This window comes from Coregonus lavaretus (assembly GCF_964263955.1).
Source record: "Coregonus lavaretus genome assembly, chromosome: 25".
Taxonomy (NCBI): domain Eukaryota; kingdom Metazoa; phylum Chordata; class Actinopteri; order Salmoniformes; family Salmonidae; genus Coregonus; species Coregonus lavaretus.
Window position 1 is genome coordinate 38,347,479 of NC_140012.1, and position 23,321 is coordinate 38,370,799.

Genomic DNA, 23,321 nt, shown 5'->3' on the forward strand with positions numbered 1-23,321 from the left:
ATACTGTAGAAGATGCTGTGGATACTGTAGAATATAATGTAGATACTGTAGTAGATCCTGTAGTAAATACAGTAGATACTGTAGTAGACACTGTAGATACTGTAGTATATACTGTAGATAATGTAGTAGACACTGTAGATACTGTAGTAGATACTGTATAAACTGTAGAAGATAATGTATATACTGTAGATACTGTAGGATATACTGTCAATATTGTAGTAGATCCTGGAGTAGAGACTGTAGTAGATATTGTAGTAGATACTGTAGAAGATACTGTAGATAATGTGGAAGATACTGTAGATACTGTAGAATATACTGTCATAGATACTGTAGAAGATACTTTAAATACTGTAGAAGATACTGTAGAAGATACTGTAGAAGATACTGTAGATACTGTAGAAAATACTGTAGATACTGTAGTAGATACTTTAGTAGGTGAATCTTTCTGAGAGCTGTCTGTTGTATCATGATGACCTTACTGAATACCATCACAAGCATATTCAGTCTGTTCCAAGTATTGGGGTTTACTTCAAATTCCCAAACTAGGCAGCCATGGAAAAGGTTAAAACAGATGAACAAATCTATAAAATATAGTCACTGTAGTTATATTTATAATGAAATAATTCTCAGAAAATAAAATGATTTTACAAATTGGTATCTGTATGTGCAGCAAAGTTCAGTTTGTTATCGGTGACAGTACCCACATTTTTATCTTAAAGAAGTCAATCCGGGGATCTTGAATGATAGTAGTCCAGCGGCCGTTGGTGGAGTGGAAAGTTTACCTTTCGCAGCAGAAGTGAGCTATGTGGTCCTCATCATTGATTATAACAGTAGTCTAGAGAAGTCGAAGTGGGGAGGCTGTGAGAGGAGTGGATACTTTGTTGTAGTTCTCCCTGCTATAAATTATCTGCTAAAAAACACGCTGACCAACAAAATATCTTTATTAACTTGAGAAATAAAACTAGGATGAAAGTAAAGTCATGACCCTTTGAATTTTCAAACCATAGTCCTAACACAGAAAAGTGGAGTAAGATTATCATTGGGCAGAACAGGAAACAGAAATGGTGGTGCAAAAACCACATCAGTAAGCTGGACAAAAGCTTTGATTGCATGGTGTAACTTTTTAAACTAATATCAGGATTCACAGGAGGTGACATATGAAGACAACATCAAACAGAAAGACATGACAGTTGATCAAAAGGGATAGCAATGGCTGTCCATAGCGCTCTCTCCATCAACACATTCTCTGACCTTGGCTTGAAATGAACATTTTAGCATTATTATTACACTGGGTTTCATGGAATACGGTTAATACATTCTCAAATACACTATACAGATGTAGGATCTTAATTTGATACTCTTATAGTATATTCAAGGTTTAAAAGGGCTTCTAAAGTTTGTAATTTCCACTTTAAAATGTCAGACTTGATTTGCCCTAACAGAAAATGTATCAACCCCAACAAAAAATGACATTTCACATTTCCTATTGCTGCAGGATTATTTTCCTGCTGTGGCATACTGGTTCAAATTATAATCCTACATCTGTACGTTTCCTCCAATATACGATTTCTCACATGTAGCATGTTGATCTTTCATAGAAAGTAATGGTCACTTAAACCAATACCACACTGTACATTGAGAGTTCACTCATAAAAATGGTTTACAGTATGAAAGGATTCTGTAGTCTGTGATTACTGTGTAGTACAGTGGGGAAAAAAAGTATTTAGTCAGCCACCAATTGTGCAAGTTCTCCCACTTAAAAAGATGAGAGAGGCCTGTAATTTTCATCATAGGTACACGTCAACTATGACAGACAAAATGAGGGAAAAAAATCCAGAAAATCACATTGTAGGATTTTTAATGAATTTATTTGCAAATTATGGTGGAAAATAAGTATTTGGTCAATAACAAAAGTTTCTCAATACTTTGTTATTTACCCTTTGTTGGCAATGACACAGGTCAAACGTTTTCTGTAAGTCTTCACAAGGTTTTCACACACTGTTGCTGGTATTTTGGCCCATTCCTCCATGCAGATCTCCTCTAGAGCAGTGATGTTTTGGCGCTGTCGCTGGGCAACACGGACTTTCAACTCCCTCCAAAGATTTTCTATGGGGTTGAGATCTGGAGACTGGCTAGGCCACTCCAGGACCTTGAAATGCTTCTTACGAAGCCACTCCTTCGTTGCCCTGGCGGTGTGTTTGGGATCATTGTCATGCTGAAAGACCCAGCCACGTTTCATCTTCAATGCCCTTGCTGATGGAAGGAGGTTTTCACTCAAAATCTCACGATACATGGCCCCATTCATTCTTTCCTTTACACGGATCAGTCGTCCTGGTCCCTTTGCAGAAAAACAGCCCCAAAGCATGATGTTTCCACCCCCATGCTTCACAGTAGGTATGGTGTTCTTTGGATGCAACTCAGCATTCTTTGTCCTCCAAACACGACGAGTTGAGTTTTTACCAAAAAGTTATATTTTGGTTTCATTTGACCATATGACATTCTCCCATTCCTCTTCTGGATCATCCAAATGCACTCTAGCAAACTTCAGACGGGCCTGGACATGTACTGGCTTAAGCAGGGGGACACGTCTTTCACTGCAGGATTTGAGTCCCTGGCGGTGTAGTGTGTTACTGATGGTAGGCTTTGTTACTTTGGTCCCAGCTCTCTGCAGGTCATTCACTAGGTCCCCCCGTGTGGTTCTGGGATTTTTGCTCACCGTTCTTGTGATCATTTTGACCCCACAGGGTGAGATCTTGCGTGGAGCCCCAGATCGAGGGAGATTATCAGTGGTCTTGTATGTCTTCCATTTCCTAATAATTGCTCCCACAGTTGATTTCTTCAAACCAAGCTGCTTACCTATTGCAGATTCAGTCTTCCCAGCCTGGTGCAGGTCTACAATTTTGTTTCTGGTGTCCTTTGACAGCTCTTTGGTCTTGGCCATAGTGGTGTTTGGAGTGTGACTGTTTGAGGTTGTGGACAGGTGTCTTTTATACTGATAACAAGTTCAAACAGGTGCCATTAATACAGGTAACGAGTGGAGGACAGAGGAGCCTCTTAAAGAAGAAGTTACAGTTCTGTGAGAGCCAGAAATCTTGCTTGTTTGTAGGTGACCAAATACTTATTTTCCACCATAATTTGCAAATAAATTCATAAAAAATCCTACAATGTGATTTTCTGGATTTTTTTTTCTCTATTTGTCTGTCATAGTTGACGTGTACCTATGATGAAAATTACAGGCCTCTCTCATCTTTTTAAGTGGGAGAACTTGCACAATTGGTGGCTGACTAAATACTTTTTTTCCCCACTGTACATCAAAAGGAATGGATGGAAAAAGGGGCACTTTTCTTTTTCACAATGCCTTTTGCACCAGCTTTTTGTGACCGAGTTACAGTTATGTGTAAGTTGACCTAATGTGGTTCTGGGGCAGTAAATAAACTGAGGTTATGTGACAGAATGATGCAGAAATGAAGGTGAGAACACAGACACACACTGGCACAGGAATGGTGGAAGAGGATATGTTATGAAGCATGACCTTTTCACGGTTTGTTTTCGTTGTATTGCCACGAGCAGTGAATCATTAAAGCTCCTGTCATTACAAGGTGGAAATACATATTTCATATCTGAATGCAACCCATACAAATGTTATGATGAAACATTTACTTGTACAGGCTGTTTTAGTTCTATAGCTGTTGACCCACCTGTTCAGATATTTCTCTTTAAGCAAAGCTTATTAACAAGTTCAATATAAAAATGGATTGTTCTTTTGATAAATGCACCTATCCAACTGTTGTTCTGTAAATTGTATGACCATTTTCTTACCTTCTTACGTAAATGTGCTATTGTGCATATGCTAACATACACTGAGTGTACAAAACAGTAAGAACACCTTCCTAATATTGAGTTGCACCCCATTTTGCCCTCAAAAAAGCCTCAGTTCGTTGAGGGCATGGGCTCTACAAGGTGTCGAAAGCGTTCCACAGGGATGCTGGCCCATGTTGACTCCAATGCTTCCCACAGTTGTGTCAAGTTGGCTGGATGTCCTTTGGGTGGTGGACCATTCTTGATACACACAGGAAACTGTTGAGCGTGAAAAACCCAGCAGCGTTGTAGTTCTTCACACTCTCAAACCGGTGCATCTGGCACCTAATACCATACCCCGTTCAAAGGCACTTAAATATTTTGTCTTGCCCATTCACTCTCTGAATGGCACACATACACAATCCATGTCTCAAGTGTCTCAAGGTTTAAAAATCCTTCTTTAACATGTCTCCTCCCCTTCATCTACACTGATCGAAGTGGATTTAACAGGTGACATCAATAAGGGATCATAGCTTTCACCTGGTCAGTCTGTCATGTTCCTAATGTTTTGTACACTCAGTGTATGTTAACATTAAGCAATGTGTATTATATTGCAGGATAGAATACACTAAAAGTTGTGTCCAGGGTATTGTCCAGGACAATTAGATGCAAGATTATTTTTTTGTAATGTTTTTATTCAACCTTTATTTAACCAGGAAAAGACCCTTGAGGTTAAGAACCGCTTTTGTGAGGGGGATTAGGTGTAATGATTTGTTTCAGTCTGTGTTGTGGCCATTAGAGACTTTTAACTTCTTCCTTCACATTAATGTTTTCAGTGCAACAGCGCACAATGATCAATGCAATTTCCATTCTGAAAGCCATTATTAAACCAAATTGTCTCCCAAAGTTTTCATTGATAATTTTACTGCCAATGATCTAAATATGCAGAAACTTTAAGTGGATTCATCTTTGTATTCATTCATGGCTTCTGAATTAATGGCAGCGATAGAGGAATCATTTTCTTTCATTGAGACTAATGACGCGTGATCTTGTTAGAACATGAAATGAGGATGAATTGCTCTAATCCCCTGATTGTGAGAGTGCTGTTTGTCACCATTGTCTCTTGCTTCTGTCCCTGTGTTTCTACTATAATACCTTTCCGATTCTTGTCAGCACTTGTTATGGCGCATCAATATGGGCCTTTGTTAAAAGTCTCAGAGCCTCTGTATAATCCCATAGCAAACTCTTAACCTTTTTTCTAACCATCAGTGTGTATATTTTGTACTGTCAATGAATCAACTAGTCATGAAAACTGTACAATCAAGCTTATCACATTACTTAGATTATTAGATAAAAATAAATAAAACATTTGACTTACACGTACTATACAGTGCACTTGAGTTGCACCACTTTCATGGTATTCCTCTATGATATCTGTCACTAGTAATTGAATAGGTTTGGTACCTCTTTTCTCACCACTCTGTATTCCACCTTTATCCTCTTTCTGTAGTGAGCCAAGGGGGCATGGCAGCAGACATTTGTCCAGATCCTGGGATTCCAGAGAATGGGAAGAGGATGGGCTCAGACTTTCAGTGGGTTCCTTTGCGTCACTCTTATCAGGTTTGGCCTCAGTGAAATGGGAACTGTGTGGAACAGCTTTAATCAAGGCGAGCCCTGCTGTGTGGAATAGGCCTTTTTAAACCCCCACTGCTATGCCATCACCAGTAGTGACTGAAATTACACCCGCACAATAGGTGATAAGACCCTCTTAGAGAAGATGCCTTAATTCAACAAGGGTCATTACTGGTTTGTTAAGGAGGCAGATGTACTTATCACCATAAAACATTTAAAACATTTGAGAAATTGAGGGAACTTGTACACAGACCAAAAAAAGTTACATTTGGTTGTTTGGAACACATCATAGCAATCTACTGGTGTAAAGAGAAAACGTTTTATCCCATGTTGCTTGTTGCAGATTTGACAGAAGGAAGTCTGTCACAGGCATAGAGGAGTTAGTAGTTGATGCCGTGCTCTGTGCGGCATGTCGGTCACTGACGGTAATTTGTTTCTCCAACTCCCACAGGGTCGGAGCCAGTATCCAGTTTTCCTGTGATGACAGCTATGTGCTTCAGGGATCAAAGAGCATCACTTGCCAGAGAGTGACAGAGACGCTGGCCGCCTGGAGTGACCACAGGCCTATCTGTCGCAGTAAGTGTGAACCCAGGCAGGCTCTTTTCCCATCCCAACACTTTCTGTAGGTACAGATATGCTCTCTTAATTTGATCACCCTGTGTGGCAGAGCATTTGGAAATCCAAACTTGTAGTGTATTCAATGTTTAATAAGGCTTCTAAAGTTTGAATTTCCACTTAAACATTTCACATAATAATTCATATTTCCTGTTGCTGCAGGATTATTTTCCTGCTTTGAGAAACCAGTCAAATTAAGATGTACAATGTCACATCTCGTTAAGGGAGATGGGACACACACACCAATGATAAGGAGGGTGTGAGGTGTTTAATGGTGAGGCACGACAGTACAGAGATTAATGCATTTTGAGGATTTAACTGTTACCTACTACCCAGGTCAATTACTTGAATGTTCTCTATTCCTCATATTACCATGGTTTTAGCTGGAATTTACAAAGGCTATTCAAGATTCAATCCCCTTGATTTAAAAGCATTGAATCGTCTTATTTATGTCTTTATTGAGACGTGTAGTTGTTAGCCATCTGTGAGAAGCAGTAACTCCAAAACTATTATGACTGCATGGTTAACTTTTGCTAGCACATACTGTGTACAAAAACAGAAACATTTGTTTACTTTTCATATTTTTGCTAAATGCACTATTTATCAATAATGCCTATCCATTTAGATTTAGGGACGCATTACATGTTTTTTAGGGAAGCATGACATGTTTTTTAGGGAAGCATGACATGTTTTTTAGGGAAGCATGACATGTTTTTTAGGGAAGCATGCATGACATGTTTTTTATTTTGTTTCACAGGAGATTTAAAGCAATCCATATAGGTTAGGTTAAGTGCTAGCAAACTGTAAATTATACCCACACAGTTGTGGCTATACTGATGGTAACTGATGATCGCCTCACAGTTATATTATTGGTGTGTACAGGCAGCTAATGTCCACTTGAGGTGAGATCTGCAGAGGTCTAACTTTCAAAGCCATAGAGGACACAGGCCTCCAGATGACATTAATCAAAATGAAATGAGGCAGTATGTCAGCCTTCCAGAAGGAAAGAGTAACCATGTTTGACAATTTCTTAGCACCATTCCTGGGGAGTACTGATCGATCCAGACACTTTTTGTCACAGCGTCGCCCAGTAAACCCTTTAAGAATAACACTCTACTACCCCCTCGCCCCCAGACCTCTCTCCACCATCACCCCTTCCATGCGGAGCTAAGTAACAGGTAGAAGCCATTAAATGTGAAGTTAAAAAGCCTCCAGAGATCCACTGCTGCTCTTTACTCTCCCGGATGGGCATGATCCCAGGTGATTATTTAGAGTTAATTATAGAATGTTTTTCCGACCTGTAAATTAAGGATGTGCTCGTTTAGGAGTTTTTTCTACCAACTTCAGAACCCTCTGACTTTTCGATAATTAACAGGCGCACAGCGTAGTCATCAGAGATTTCATAATTAATCATTTTAAGTCATTGTCCCCTGTAGCTCAGTTGGTAGAGCATGGCGCTTGCAACGCCAGGGTTGTGGGTTCGTTTCCCACGGGGGGCCAGTATGAAAATGTATGTACTCACTAACTGTAAGTCGCTCTGGATAAGAGCGTCTGCTAAATGACTAAAATGTAAATTGTAACCAGACAAAGGGTGATGTCAGACTGCTTCTTCACCTCTTGATGATTTCACTCACCAATCTTCAGGATAAACGTTAAGTAATGAGTAAGTAAACGTTGAGTAATTAGGTGCAGTAACCCAAAGGTTGCTGGTTCGAATCCCCGAGCCGGAAACCTGGAAAAATCTTCGGTTCTGCCCCTGAGCAAGGCAGTTAACCCCCAACAACAACCACTCCCGGGCACCGATGACGTCGATTAAGGCAGCCCCCCACACCTCTCTGATTCAGAGGGGTTGGGTTAAATGCGGAAGATACATTTCGGTTGAATGCATTCAGTTGTGCAACTGACTAGGTATTCCCTTCCAATGTAGCATTCACTTATTTTATTATGATAAATGTATTTGTATTTTATTTCAACAGCGAGAACGTGTGGTTCTAATTCAAGAGGACCAAAGGGCTTCATCACCTCTCCTAATTACCCTGTTCAGTACGACAACAATGCCCACTGTGTTTGGGTCATAACAGCACTGGACAATAGGAAGGTGAGTCACATTTCTTTCTTTCTTTCTTTCTTTCTTTCTTTCTTTCTTTCTTTCTTTCTTTCTTTCTTTCTTTCTTTCTTTCTTTCTTTCTTTCTTTCTTTCTTTCTTTCTTTCTTTCTATCACATAAACACAGTGAGTTATCAACATGCATAGCCTTGCTAATGAGTCTCTCTGAAAGGTGACTGGTTCAACTTCAATCATTTAACACAGTTTGTGTTGTATTTTGCAAGTTGATTATAAAGGCTATGTCAAAATCACAATTTCGGATGTAGTCAGAGATGTTTTCGCTCCAAATGAAGGGAAATATATTGTATTGTGACAGTGAACCAATAGGACATCTAATGAAAGGGGGATCCAAGCACATAATTATCATTATGTTACGGTATTAATGCAATGCCATTGTGTTCATTGGCATACAAGTGGTATTAGAATCACTAAATTAGCATAACAAATACAAGGGGGAAATTAGCAGAAAACAAGCTTATTTTGTAAAGAGGGTCCACTTAAAACGACTGAATTACTGGTTTCTACTTGTCTTTTATATCCCTTGTGCCACGTAGGGGTCAGAGCACTAAAGATAAAACAAACAGTAGTTAATATCTCCTGCTGTAAATTATGGATAGTTCAAGAAGGAGTGCCTTAAAGGAAATGGAATGCTTCAAAAGGATTAGAAATGAATAATTAGTCACTTGGCTGTAAATTGCTGCATCTCTGATGCATATGAATTTCTGTATGTGACCACCAGTATTTGTTATGTTGCCGTTGACACTGTCCACTCAAAACCAAAACTCCCTATGAACATAATTGATGGGACTTCACCTTCTTGGTGCAGCCACAGAACAGCACTCGGGCAAATTAAGTCAAGCTAGAAATGACTTTGAACAGCATTCTCAAACTACTTTGTAAAGTGTCTCACCCAGGTATTCAGCATGCCCAATTCAGAAACAAACCTGATAAGAATGGATGTATCTTGCACATACTACTGTACATGTTCATTAGAGATTTACGTTGGATTTATTAAGTGAGTTCAAATGTACCAATCTGTCTGCCGTGCAAATTGATAAGTTTGTTCCTTTCCTTAAACCTATTCTCAACAAATTTAGCAAATTGTATAGTGTAGAATTATCTGAAAGTTGTCCATGTTTTGTAATTAAATTACTGTTCTGAAATATATTTTTACCTGTAATTATTACAAGAGGCAAGTGCCATTTTTAACTTGCTGTGGAAGTCAAGTGTTCATGGTTTCCTTATTTGTGGAATGTCATCATTGAAACATATGAACATTTATCTTGGTGGAAAACATGGGTTTTGACTTGGGTTTTAAAACATTGGAAAAGAGACTCGAAGATTGCAGAGATCCCAGAGTCTCTTGGGACAGTGAGCTGACAGTTGTTCTTTTTTCTTGCTACCTTGTTTATACTTATTGAAACACACCGGAGACGTTTTTAGAAAAGTCACCCGACACAGTACCTGTCAGGGAATATTCAATTTTGGAAATTGCACCTTAAACGATTTTGTTCATGTCTGGAGTAATTTTGGATTCATTTTGTTACCACATTCAGTGGACACAATAATTTGAATGAATGTTTTGACTCACAATTTGACTTGTTATGCTCGGACCTGAGCTGTGTATTTCAGCATCACCTCGCATTCCCTCATAGGAAAAGGACGATAATCAATTCAATAATGAATTTAGTCATTAACACATTAATATACAGTTCATTCGGAAAATATTCAGACCCCTTAACTTTTTGAACATTTTGTTATGCTACAGCCTTATTCTAAAATGGGTTAAATATTTGTTTTCCCTCATCAATCTACATACAATACCCCATAATGACAAAGCAAAAACAGGTTAAAAAACCCCGGAAATATCACATTTACAGTGAGAGAAAAAAGTATTTTGATCCCCTGCTGATTTTGTACGTTTTCTCACTGACAAAGACATGATCAGTCTATAATTTTAATGGTAGGTTTATTTGAACAGTGAGAGACAGAATAACAACAAAAAAATCCAGAAAAATGCATGTCAAAAATGTTATAAATTGATTTGCATTTTAATGAGGGAAATAAGTATTTGACCCCTCTGCAAAACATGACTTAGTACTTGGTGGCAAAACCCTTGTTGGCAATCACAGAGGTCAGACGTTTCTTGTAGTTGGCCACCAGGTTTGCACACATCTCAGGAGGGATTTTGTTTCACTCCTCTTTGCAGATCTTCTCCAAGTCATTAAGGTTTCGAGGCTGACGTTTGGCAACTCGAACCTTCACCTTCAGCTCCCTCCACAGATTTTCTATGGGATTAAGGTCTGGAGACTGGCTAGGCCACTCCAGGACCTTAATGTGCTTCTTCTTAAACCACTCCTTTGTTGCCTTGGCCATGTGTTTTGGGTCATTGTCATGCTGGAATACCCATCCACGACTCATTTTCAAGTTGTCCTGTCCTCTTAGCAGAAAAACACCACCAAAGCATAATGTTTCCACCTCCATGTTTGACGGTGGGGATGGTGTTCTTGGGGTCATAGGCAGCATTCCTCCTCCTCCAAACACGGCGAGTTGAGTTGATGGTAAAGAGCTCGATTTTGGTCTCATCTGACCACAACACTTTCACCCAGTTCTCCTCTGAATCATTCAGATGTTTATTGGCAAACTTCAGATGGCACTGTATACAGTGGGGGAAAAAAGTATTTAGTCAGCCACCAATTGTGCAAGTTTTCCTACTTAAAAAGATGAGAGGCCTGTAATTTTCATCATAGGTACACGTCAACTATGACAGACAAATTGAGAAAACAAATCTAGAAAATCACATTGCAGGATTTTTTATGAATTTCTTTGCAAATTATGGTGGAAAATAAGTATTTGGTCACCTACAAACAAGCAAGATTTCTGGCTCTCACAGACCTGTAACTTCTTCTTTAAGAGGCTCCTCTGTCCTCCACTCGTTACCTGTATTAATGGCACCTGTTTGAACTTATTATCAGTATAAAAGACACCTGTCCACAACCTCAAACAGTCACACTTCAAACTCCACTATGGCCAAGACCAAAGAGCTGTCAAAGGACACCAGAAACAAAATTGTAGACCTGCACCAGGCTGGGAAGACTGAATCTGCAATAGGTAAGCAGCTTGGTTTGAATAAATCAACTGTGGGAGCAATTATTAGGAAATGGAAGACATACAAGACCACTGATAATCTCCCACGATCTGGGGCTCCACACAAGATCTCACCCTGTGGGGTCAAAATGATCACAAGAACGGTGAGCAAAAATCCCAGAACCACATGGGGGGACCTAGTGAATGACCTGCAGAGAGCTGGGACCAAAGTAACAAAGCCTACCATCAGTAACACACTACGCCGCCAGGGACTCAAATCCTGCAGTGCAACACATGTCCCCCTGCTTAAGCCAGTACATGTCCAGGCCCGTCTGAAGTTTGCTAGAGTGCATTTGGATGATCCAGAAGAGGATTGGGAGAATGTCATATGGTCAGATGAAACCAAAATATAACTTTTTGGTAAAAACTAAACTCGTCGTGTTTGGAGGACAAAGAATGCTGAGTTGCATCCAAAGAACACCATACCTACTGTGAAGCATGGGGGTGGAAACATCATGCTTTGGGGCTGTTTTTCTGCAAAGGGACCAGGACGACTGATCCGTGTAAAGGAAAGAATGAATGGGGCCATGTATCGTGAGATTTTGAGTGAAAACCTCCTTCCATCAGCAAGGTCATTGAAGATGAAACGTGGCTGGGTCTTTCAGCATGACAATGATCCCAAAAGCTTCGTAAGAAGCATTTCAAGGTCCTGGAGTGGCCTAGCCAGTCTCCAGATCTCAACCCCATAGAAAATCTTTGGAGGGAGTTGAAAGTCCGTGTTGCCCAGCGACAGCCCCAAAACATCACTGCTCTAGAGGAGATCTGCATGGAGGAATGGGCCAAAATACCAGCAACAGTGTGTGAAAACCTTGTGAAGACTTACAGAAAATGTTTGACCTGTGTCATTGCCAACAAAGGGTATATAACAAAGTATTGAGAAACTTTTGTTATTGACCAAATACTTATTTTCCACCATAATTTGCAAATAAATTCATTAAAAATCCTACAATGTGATTTTCTGGATTCTTTTTTCTCATTTTGTCTGTCATAGTTGACGTGTACCTATGATGAAAATTACAGGCCTCTCTCATCTTTTTAAGTGGGAGAACTTGCACAATTGGTGGCTGACTAAATACTTTTTTCCCCCACTGTATGTGCTTTCTTGAGCAGGGGGACCTTGTGGGCGCTGCAGGATTTCAGTCCTTCACGGCGTAGTGTGTTACCAATTGTTTTCTTGGTGACTATGATCCTAGCTGCCTTGAGATCATTGACAAGATCCTCCCATGTAGTTCTGGGCTGATTCCTCACTGTTCTCATGATCATTGCAACTCCACGAGGTGAGATCTTTCATGGAGCCCCAGGCCGAGGGAGATTATTTTTGTGTTTCTTCCATTTGCGAATATCTCACCAGCTGTTGTCACCTTCTCACCAAGCTGCTTGGCGATGGTCTTGTAGCCCATTCCAGCCTTGTGTAGGTCTATAATCTTGTCCCTGACATCCTTGGAGAGCTCTTTGGTCTTGGCCATGGTGTAGAGTTTGGAATCTGATTGATTGATTGCTTCAGTGGACAGGTGTCTTTTATACAGGTAACAAACTGAGATTACGAGCACTCCCTTTAAGAGTGTGCTCCTAATCTCAGCTCGTTACCTGTATAAAAGACACCTGGGAGCCAGAAATGTTTCTGATTGAGATGGGGTCAAATACTTATTTCCCTCATTAAAATGCAAATCAATTTATAACATTTTTGACATGTGTTTTTCTGGATTTTTTTGTTGTTATTCTTTCTCTCACTGTTCAAATAAACCTACCATTAAAATTATAGACTGATAATTTCTTTGTCAGTGGGCAAACGTACAAAATCAGCAGGGGATCAAATACTTTTTTCCCTCACTGTACATAAGTATTCAGATACTTTGTTGAAGCGCCTTTGGAAGCGATTACAGCCTCAAGTCCTCTTGGGTATGACAAGCTTGGCACACCTGTATTTGGGGAGTTTCTCCCATTCTTCTCTGCAGAACCTTTCAAGCTCTGTCAGGATGGATGGGGAGCATCTCTGCACAGCTATTTTCAGGTCTCACCAGAGATGTTCAATCGGTTTCTAGTCCGGGCTCTTGCTGGGCCACTCAAGGACATTCAGAGACTTGTCCCGAAGCAACTCCTGCGTTGTCTTGCCTGTGTGCTTAGGACCATTGTCCTGTTGGAAGGTGAACTTTCGCTCCAGTCTGATGTCCTGAGTGCTCTGGAGCAGGTTTTCGTCAAGGATCTCTCTGTACTTTGCTCCGTTCATCTTTCCCTCAATCCTGACTAGTCGCCCAGTCCCTGCCGCTGAAAAACATTGCCACAGCATGATGCTGCCATCACCATTCTTCACCTTAGGGATGATATTAGCCAGGTGATGAGCGGTGCCTGGTTTCCTCCAGACGTGACGCTTGGCATTCAGGCCAAATAGTTTAATCTTGGTTTCATCAGGTCAGAGAATCTTGTTTCTCATGGTCTGAGAGTCCTTTAGGTGCCTTTCAGCAAACTCCAAGCGTGCTGTCATGTGCCTTTTACTGAGGAGTGGCTTCCGTCTGGCCACCCTACCATAAAGGCCTGATTGGTGGAGTGCTGCAGAGATGGTTGTCCTTCTGGAAGGTTCTCCCATATCCACAGAGGAACTCTGGAGCTCTGTCAGAGTGACCATCGGGTTCTTGGTCACCTCCCTGACCAAGGCCCTTCTCCCCCGACTGCTCAGTTTGGCAGGGCGGCCAGCTATAGGAAGAGTCTTGGTGGTTCCATACTTCTTCCACTTAGGAAAGATGGAGGCCGCTGTGTCCTTGGGGACCTTCAATGCTGCGGACATTTTTTGGTACCCTTCCTCAGATCTGTGCTTGGTTTTTGCTCTGTCAACTGTTGGACCTTATATAGACAAGGTGTGTGCCTTTCCAAATCATGTCCAATCAATTGAATTTACCACAGGTGGACTCCAATCAAGTTGTTGAAACATCTCAAGGATGATCAATGGAAACAGGATGCACCTGAGCTCAATTTCGAGTCTCATAGCAAAGGGTCTGAATACTAATGTAAATAAGGTATTTCAAAGAAAAAATATATATAAACATTTTCTAAAAACCGGTTTTTTCTTAGTCATTATGGGGTATTGTGTGTAGATTTTTTTATTTATTTAATCCATTTTAGAATAAAGCTGTAACTTAACAAAATGTGGAAAAAGTAAAGGGGTCTGAATCCTTTCCGAATGCTCTGTATTTACCTCCGATGTGTCAGTGTTTGTGTATGTAACTAGTAGACAGTATTCATAAACAAATAGTGTAATGCTTTTGACAAAACAATATCCTTGGGACACAAAACGGTAGGCAAAATGTATAGGGACAGTTGTTCCAATCAGACAGTGATTATTTTGGATGAGTTACAAAACATCAACAACCTATACAAGGTCAAATGGATGTTTTAAAAGCATTTTAGAAGTTTTATCAACAAATGAAGACAAAACAGAACCATTGAGCCAGTTGTCATGCCTTCTGGTTCTGAATAAAATGAAGAAATCAAAAGTGCCCTAAAATATTGTATATAAGCCAGTTGAAGGAACAATCACCAAGGTGCGCTGTCAGCTTGCAATTGTGTTGATATAGACCACAAGTGCAGTTTTCTCCTCTTGCTAAGTCTTCTGTAAAAACACTTTCTGTTTTTGACAGGGTAATTGAGAGGGTGGTATTGTAGACATCTCATTTAAGATTGCCTCAAACTGCTTACTACAAAGTTTGACATTCCACACAGATTGCTTGTCCAAAAACTTCAGAGGTACTTAGCAGAATCACAGTTGCGTAAAAAACAACAACATATGTTTACCTCTGTTGACGGTATGGTATCACAGAGACATAGAGAGAAGACTAGTGAAGAGTGCCAACAGTCACTTGTTTCAGGATGTATGTATGGTTATGGCACAGCTTGACATTTCATTGAATAAAATGTATCCTCCACATTGGTATTTGTTGTAAAAGATTATAATCTCCTTTGTATTAATGTATTATCTCTTTATAATCAGTGGACTTTATTGTAGACTATAGCTATGGCGTACTCTATCTAGAATGATACAATTTTGTGTTTACCATTTTAAACATCTCCCTAATCTTTTTTGCATCTTGAACTCTGTAATTCATTACGGATGGATTGATTACCTGACAAGCATAATGAGCTGTAATGCTTTCTGTTCATATTGATGCTGACCAATCGTGTTATCCATGCCTTTTGTGAGGACATTTAGGAATCTTGCTCTGTCATTCAAGATAATTCTCATTTTAGAGGTCAAGGCATGTCCTTAACCACTCCAATGAGGCTGTTGGATAGGTTATTTTTTAAATCATTACTGGCTGCCAAAAGAGAGTCGCCATGGACATGGATATTGCTCTCCATATTCTATTATTATTGTAAATGGCAGGTCAGTGTGTAATTGCTAATTTATTCCTAGCTCTGTCTGTCTATCTGCTTGTTACAGTCACCATGACATCATCACATTGCTGTATGTATTTGTATAGTTTCTGTATTTCATTGTTATTAAAGCATAGGTCGGAATTCAATTTTAGCGCATATTGGTTTCCTTTAAAGGAAAACTCCACCCCAAAATGATATTTTGTTTCATTAGTCCATTGCTGACATAGTCCGATTTTTTTTTGCTTGTCAGCACTCAGGTTTTCAAGAGATGAAACTTTCAAAATACAGAAATCATCCCCATATGATGCATTTTGCATCATACAGGATGTATTTATGTATTTTGAAAGTTACATATTTTGAAAACTTGATTGCTGACAAGCAAAACATTTTGGGACTATGTCAGCAATGGACTAATGAAACAAATACCAAAATATAGTTTTGGGGTTGAATTTTCCTTTAATGCTATTTCTCTCAGGTGGCACATGCTGTATCGGAGGTGTCAAAGGTCAACAAAGATTGACATCTCATGGACATTGGATTGCCACAAAGCCACAATTATCCTTAGACAATTTTGAGTTTTCGTGCGCTTTGTAGTACAATGCATGACGATTGAATTAGAAACAGAGGGGGCTGCAGTCTAATTAAACAAGTTGATCAAATCTACAAATCTATTATTGTATTGTTAAGTTCCATTAAAATGACTATTATTCTTGGTTTAGCAGCCGTTGGTCATTGAGGAAAAATGTGTTAGATCTTGACATTAGTTATTATTATCATCAATCTCTGCAATGTTTAAAAACATATATACAGTATATCAGAATAGTTGAGTTTACAATGCAGGGTGAGTGATAAGTGGCTCCTGAAAAGTAAACTAGCTACCAGTGAACTCGTACCAAGGGTTTAGGCTCTCACATTGATCATTCACTTTGGGCTTGCTACTACACATTTCAGTGAGGATAGCCCAACCTACACAGGTAATACATTTGCGCTTGGAGTCTCAGGAGGAGAAATATGGATGGGAATAATGGTTTTTTAATGGTCCAATTGAGAGAATTTGAGGATGTTGATAATGGACTTGTCCTAATTAAGCTTCATTTCTTCCCTTCAAGCAATCTCTTCTCAAATCCAATTTTCTTTTAACTGCCTTTCTTCTTGTGCCGGCATCAAAAGTGGAGGCATCTTTTTTTCTCAAGTCTTTGTTCATGCCCAGGCATTGCAAATAATTGAACTACTCTTTTCCATTTCATCATTGCATTGCCACCACTAAATTATTTGCAAATGTATTTCATGGTTTCATTATTTCAGTCTCCCTGGTAGCTGGGACAGTGGTGCTTTTTGCAAATACTATGCAATGCTAATTATTCTGTTTATCACAGCACACACAAAACAGATGCGTTTGAAAGTATAGAGCTGCAGCAGCTGCAATGTCTTTTGCTGCTCTAATACGAATAAGCTATGTTTGTCATACCAGAGTACTATGATGTTTTTCTACAATACATGATAAAAGACTCAATATTATTTCATGGGATCTATGGTTGGAATTCAATCATAGCGCATAACATTATTAACATTTTATTGGATTTTGATGCAAAACCACACCAATCCTGAAATATTGATTTAATTACTGCAGTAGGCTAAATCAGGGTCACACAGAGTGTTTCTTGGTAGTCTTAAACAAATCTACTTTGAAACAAAAGTATACACCTCACACACATGGTTATGGTTTAAAAAAAGAAGACACCTGTACCATGTCAGATATAGAGATTTTTTCTTCTTCTATAATGTTCATACATTATGAAATTATGAAAATATTCATAACATTCCACCCATGAGGCCACTAGTTCATTTGACTGCAGGAAAGGGCTACATCCCAAACCACGGTTGACCCAGATATGGATTGTTTACTTTTTCCATGATTTTAAAGGGAATTTGTTATGATTTAATTATTTTAATTGATACCATTTATAGGAAAACAAAGCACTTTGTATCAGAATGAATAGAAGAATAAGAAAATAAGCATTATGTAAACAGTACAATTGCAAAATGGTTTATGGCCAAGATATTGTGGCTGTCCTTGAACCAATGTGGAACATGTGTCCTGTTTTGAGCAGGTTATCAAGCTTGCCTTTGAGGAGTTTGATCTTGAGAGAGGATATGACACGCTAACAGTGGGGGACGGAGGGAAGATTGGCGATGCCAGGAGAGTGCTCTATGTGTGAGTATTCTGCAGATGCCCTGAATTTATACTATCTCAAAACTTTCCCTCGAAATGTTCCCTCTAACCTTTCCCCCCAGCATTCACCGTAAGATTTTTAAGTTGCACCGAACTATGTTCTAGTCTACACAGATGAAATAGGACAATGCATTGGGGCAGTTATTCAGATAATACATTGAACATAATTGTCATAAATTAATACACATTTACACCTTTACTTGAAAATAATGACCATCATTTTTGGAGCATGAAAACAATAAATAAAGGTTCTGATTTGAGTAAGAGACAATAAGTTAATGAGTCATTGAGTTCCATGTGATGTGTTTCAGGCTGACAGGGTCCAGTGTTCCTGACCTGATAGTCAGTTTGAGCAACCAGATGTGGCTCCATCTCCAGTCTGATGACACCATCGGGTCACAAGGGTTCAAGGCCACATATGAAGGTACACTTCCTTTCTTCTTTGAGAACATATTCAATGGTCTGCCAAATAATGGATTTGTCCGGATTTAAACCCTGTACATCTACCATTTAATGTTGAGGCCATGCTTATTTGAGTCTCAAAGTTGGCGCGACTTTTCAGCAATTTCATTGCGTTTTTTGGACGACCTTTACTGACACCGGTCATATTCAACAGGTGTTGCACGTTGGTAAATTAATCAGTTATTCTGCGCTCCTGCACACTCAGACGAGAGTGCTCTGAAATCGGAGTAGATAGTTAGAGCGAATTTACGAACGCACCCTTAGAGAGAATGATTTCGTAAATAACATTATACAACGGGTGGGTCTCATCCTGAATGCTGATTGGTTAAAACCGCATTCCAGCCAAGTCATCATTTCTACAGTTTCAGCGAAAGATTAAAGCAAATGGGCCAGCATGTGTTCGACATAGTCACTGATATGTTAGAGTTATCCAAATGGGCCAGCATGTGTTCGACATAGTCACTGATATGTTAGAGTTATCCAAATGGGCCAGCATGTGTTCGACATAGTCACTGATATGTTAGAGTTATCCAAATGGGCCAGCATGTGTTCGACATAGTCACTGATATGTTAGAGTTATCCAAATGGGCCAGCATGTGTTCGACATAGTCACTGATATGTTAGAGTTATCCAAATGGGCCAGCATGTGTTCGACATAGTCACTGATATGTTAGAGTTATCCAAATGGGCCAGCATGTGTTCGACATAGTCACTGATATGTTAGAGTTATCCAAATGGGCCAGCATGTGTTCGACATAGTCACTGATATGTTAGAGTTATCCAAATGGGCCAGCATGTGTTCGACATAGTCACTGATATGTTAGAGTTATCCAAATGAAATGCACTGGCTGATTTTGGATAGGCTAACATATAACAGCAACGCAAAGTTCTATGAATAGGGTTGCAAAATTCTGGTAACTTAACCAAAATTCCCTGGTTTTCCAAAAAGCCTGGTTGGAGATTTCCCGGATTTCCTGCTTATTCCGTTGTAAATACATGAATGTTCAAACCAGGCTTTCTGGAAAACCGGATAATTTTTGGAAAGTTACCAGAGTTTTGCAGCCCCATCTATAAATATATCTAAGCATCTGTTTCAATAAACACTAATGTGCAGAATTTGCCTCCACCAGCATAAACGGTTATTCATTCCCAGTATCAGATGGTTGGACTAATTCCTTCCAATTGATGAATAGCACTGAACTGGCACTAATAAGTCACTCTGGCAAAGTCAGACCCACATTAAAGTAGTGTCATGCTGTGAGAGGGAAGAGATTTGCGTTGCTGATACATACTGTAGGGACACTGTTTGCTTTGGAAGTTGTTTTCCATTCCACTCAACTGCTAGGTGGAAGTAAATTGTATTTAAGCCCCTGTTCAATCAAACCTGGTATGCCGATTTATTGCCACAGTTAGACAAATTATTGTTCTGACTGGGAGACCGTGTTTGTATTGCTTTAATAATGAATCAATGTGAAACTCTGTGAAACAAAAATGAACTCTACTGAATATTAATTCACAGATACCTTTTTACAGCTAGAACCAGGCCAGAAATGGCAGGACACCAATATGGATTAAGCAGGGCAATTAGCTTGTAAACAATATTACAACCCATAAAACAGCTATGCTATAGGCTAGTTGGTAGTTTATTGGAATAGACGCCAGAGTCTATCTTGTTTTCTAAACTGTTGAGGTTATCCATGGACCACGACCCTCTATGAACTTTTGAAAGTTATTAGTTTACATTTTTGTGTGGAAACATTGAATGGAAAGTCCATTGTCACCACCATCCACTTTCCATTTAGAGATGACTATTACCTCCTCAAGTCTCAACCCTTACGTTATAAGTTCACACTGACCATCCACTTTCCATTTAGAGATGACTATTATCTCGTCAAGTCTCAACCCTTACGTTATAAGGTCACACTGACAATCCACTTTCCATTTAGAGATGACTATTATCTCGTCAAGTCTCAACCCTTACGTTATAAGGTCACACTGACAATCCACTTTCCATTTAGAGATGACTATTACCTCCTCAAGTCTCAACCCTTACGTTATAAGGTCACACTGACAGTTTGCACAATCGACAACTTAACACGATGCATAACCCTGCACAATGACACAACCTCAATTAACTTTGTGTAAACCCAATTTCAAACCAGTGTCTACAGTCCAGGTGTCACAGTTGACAGCAAAACCACTAGAGGTGGGACTTATTTTCAGGGGTTGCATACAGTAGGTGTCCATGTCTAATGTATATACAATCTGGGGGAGTATTCAGTCAGGCTTGTTCATCTGAAGACTGTCTATAGGCACATACAATGCTTTGCAAAAGTATTCATCCCCCTTGGCGTTTTTTCCTATTTTGTTGCATTACAACCTGTAATTTAAATTGATTTTTATTTGGATTTCATGTAATGGACATACACAAAATAGTCCAAATTGGTGATGTGAAATGAAAAAATCACTTGTTTCAAAAAATTTGAATAAATAAATAACGGAAAAGTGGTGCGTGCATATGTATTCACCCCCTTTGCTATGAAGCCCCTAAATAAGATCTGGTGCAACCAATTACCTTCAGAAATCACATAATTAGTTAAATAAAGTCCACCTGTGTGCATCTAAGTGTCACATGATCTCAGTATATATACACCTGTTCTGAAAGGCCCCAGAGTCTGCAACACCACTGAGCAAGGGGCACCACCAAGCAAGCGGCACCATGAAGACCAAGGAGCTCTCCAAACAGGTCAGAGACAAGGTTTTGGAGAAGTACAGATCAGTGTTGGGTTATAAAAAATATCAGAAACTTTGAACATCCCACGGAGCACCATTCAATTCATTATTAAAAAATTGAAATAATATGGCACCACAACAAACCTGCCAAGAGAGGGCCGCCCACCAAAACTCACGGACCAGGCAAGGAGGGCATTAATCAGAGAGGCAACAAAGAGACCAAAGATAACCAAAGCTCCACAGAGGAGATTGGAGTATCTGTCCATAGGGCCACTTTAAGCCATACACTCCACAGAGCTGGGCTTTATGGAAGACTGGCCAGAAAAAAGCCATTGCTTAAAGAAAAAAAGAAGCAAACACGTTTAGTGTTCGCCAAAAGGCATGTGGGAGACTCCCCAAACGTATGGAAGAAGGTACTCTGGTCAGATGAGACTAAAATTGAGCTTTTTGGCCATCAAGGAAAACGCTATGTCTGGCGCAAATCCAACACCTCTCATCACCCCGAGAACACCATCCCCACAGTGAAGCATGGTGGTGGCAGCATCATGCTGTGGGGATGTTTTTCATCGGCAGGGACTGGGAAACTGGTCAGAATTGAAAGAATGATGGATGGCGCTAAATACAGAGAAATTCTTGAGGGAAACCTGTTTCAATCTTCCAGAGATTTGAGACTGGGACGGAGGGTTCACCTTCCAGCAGGACAATGACCCTAAACATACTGCTAAAGCAACACTCAGGTGGTTTAAGGGGAAACATTTAAATGTCTTGGAATGGCCTAGTCAAAGCCCAGTCCTCTGCAAGCCACTGTATAAATCAGTAAATTGCCACATACTATGATAAACGTTAAGGATTAAGGAAAGAATCATTGCATCATACCATCAAACTCACTTTGCTAGCAGGTAAGCAGTTCCTTTAGGCACAGGCTTCTAGTGAATATGTTGCCCCTAACTTGTATTTTATTTCCTTAATTCCTTCCTGTAGCACATTCTATGGGCCTATTTGTTATTCATTCTGTGATGATTAAGATTTTCTCTAGTACAACTAGCTAAGGTAGGCTCACTGCGAGAACATTGATTTTGAGGGATGTCTCACAAGGAGCTGAGTGAGAGGGAGGGAAAGTGTGTTTTTGTCATCATGCATTTCCAGATACATTACAATTTGGGATCAGAGTCGAGTAAACCTGTTGTTATGGAATAATGGAAACGTATTGTTGTTGTAAGTGCAGTAGTCTCACCGTCACTGAGATGTATTCTTTTGAACTGCAGTCTCTTTTATATATATACAGTGGGGAGAACAAGTATTTGATACACTGCAGATTTTGCAGGTTTTCCTACTTACAAAGCATGTAGAGATCTAAAACAAAAATCCAGAAAATCACATTGTATGATTTTTAAGTAATTAATTTGCATTTTATTGCATGACATAAGTATTTGATCACCTACCAACCAGTAAGAATTCCGGCTCTCACAGACCTGTTAGTTTTTCTTTAAGAAGCACTCCTGTTCTCCACTCATTACCTGTATTAACTGCACCTGTTTGAACTCGTTACCTGTATAAAAGACACCTGTCCACACACAATCAAACAGACTCCAACCTCTCCACAATGGCCAAGACCAGAGAGCTGTGTAAGGACATTAGGGATAAAATTGTAGACCTGCACAAGGCTGGGATGGGCTACAGGACAATAGGCAAGCAGCTTGATGAGAAGGCAACAACTGTTGGTGCAATTATTAGAAAATTGAAGAAGTTCAAGATGACGGTCAATCACCCTCGGTCTGGGGCTCCATGCAAGATCTCACCTCGTGGGGCATCAATGATCATGAGGAAGGTGAGGGATCAGCCCTGAACTACACGGCAGGACCTGGTCAATGACCTGAAGAGAGCTGGGACCACAGTCTCAAAGAAAATCATTAGTAACACACTACGCCGTCATGGATTAAAATCCTGCAGCGCACGCAAGGTCCCCCTGCTCAAGCCAGCGCATGTCCAGGCCCGTCTGAAGTTTACATTTTAGTCATTTAGCAGACGCTCTTATCCAGAGCGACTTACAGGAGCAATTAGGGTTAAGTGCCTTGCTCAAGGGCACATCAACAGATTTTTCACCTAGTCGGCTTGGGGATTAGAACCAGCGACCTTTCGGTTACTGGCACAACGCGCTTAACCACTAAGCTACCTGCCGCCATGACCATCTGGATGATCCAGAGGAGGAATGGGAGAAGGTCATGTGG

The 23,321-nt window shown here is 39.9% G+C and overlaps 1 protein-coding gene across 3 annotated transcripts in view; it reads left to right on the top strand.

Annotated features, from left to right (window-relative positions):
- The window catches only part of LOC311101197 (CUB and sushi domain-containing protein 1-like), a gene marked incomplete at both ends in the record, with an annotated part of 408,327 nt that overhangs the window by 246,760 nt on the left and 138,246 nt on the right, over positions 1 to 23,321 (top strand). For all 3 annotated transcript variants that reach the window (XM_084142297.1, XM_084142298.1, XM_084142299.1), the window contains 5 exons: positions 5,309 to 5,390; positions 5,882 to 6,006; positions 8,022 to 8,143; positions 17,777 to 17,880; positions 18,210 to 18,322. In XM_084142297.1, coding sequence (XP_083998423.1) covers positions 5,309 to 5,390; positions 5,882 to 6,006; positions 8,022 to 8,143; positions 17,777 to 17,880; positions 18,210 to 18,322 — 546 coding nt within the window. The remainder of the gene's footprint in view (positions 1 to 5,308; positions 5,391 to 5,881; positions 6,007 to 8,021; positions 8,144 to 17,776; positions 17,881 to 18,209; positions 18,323 to 23,321) is intronic.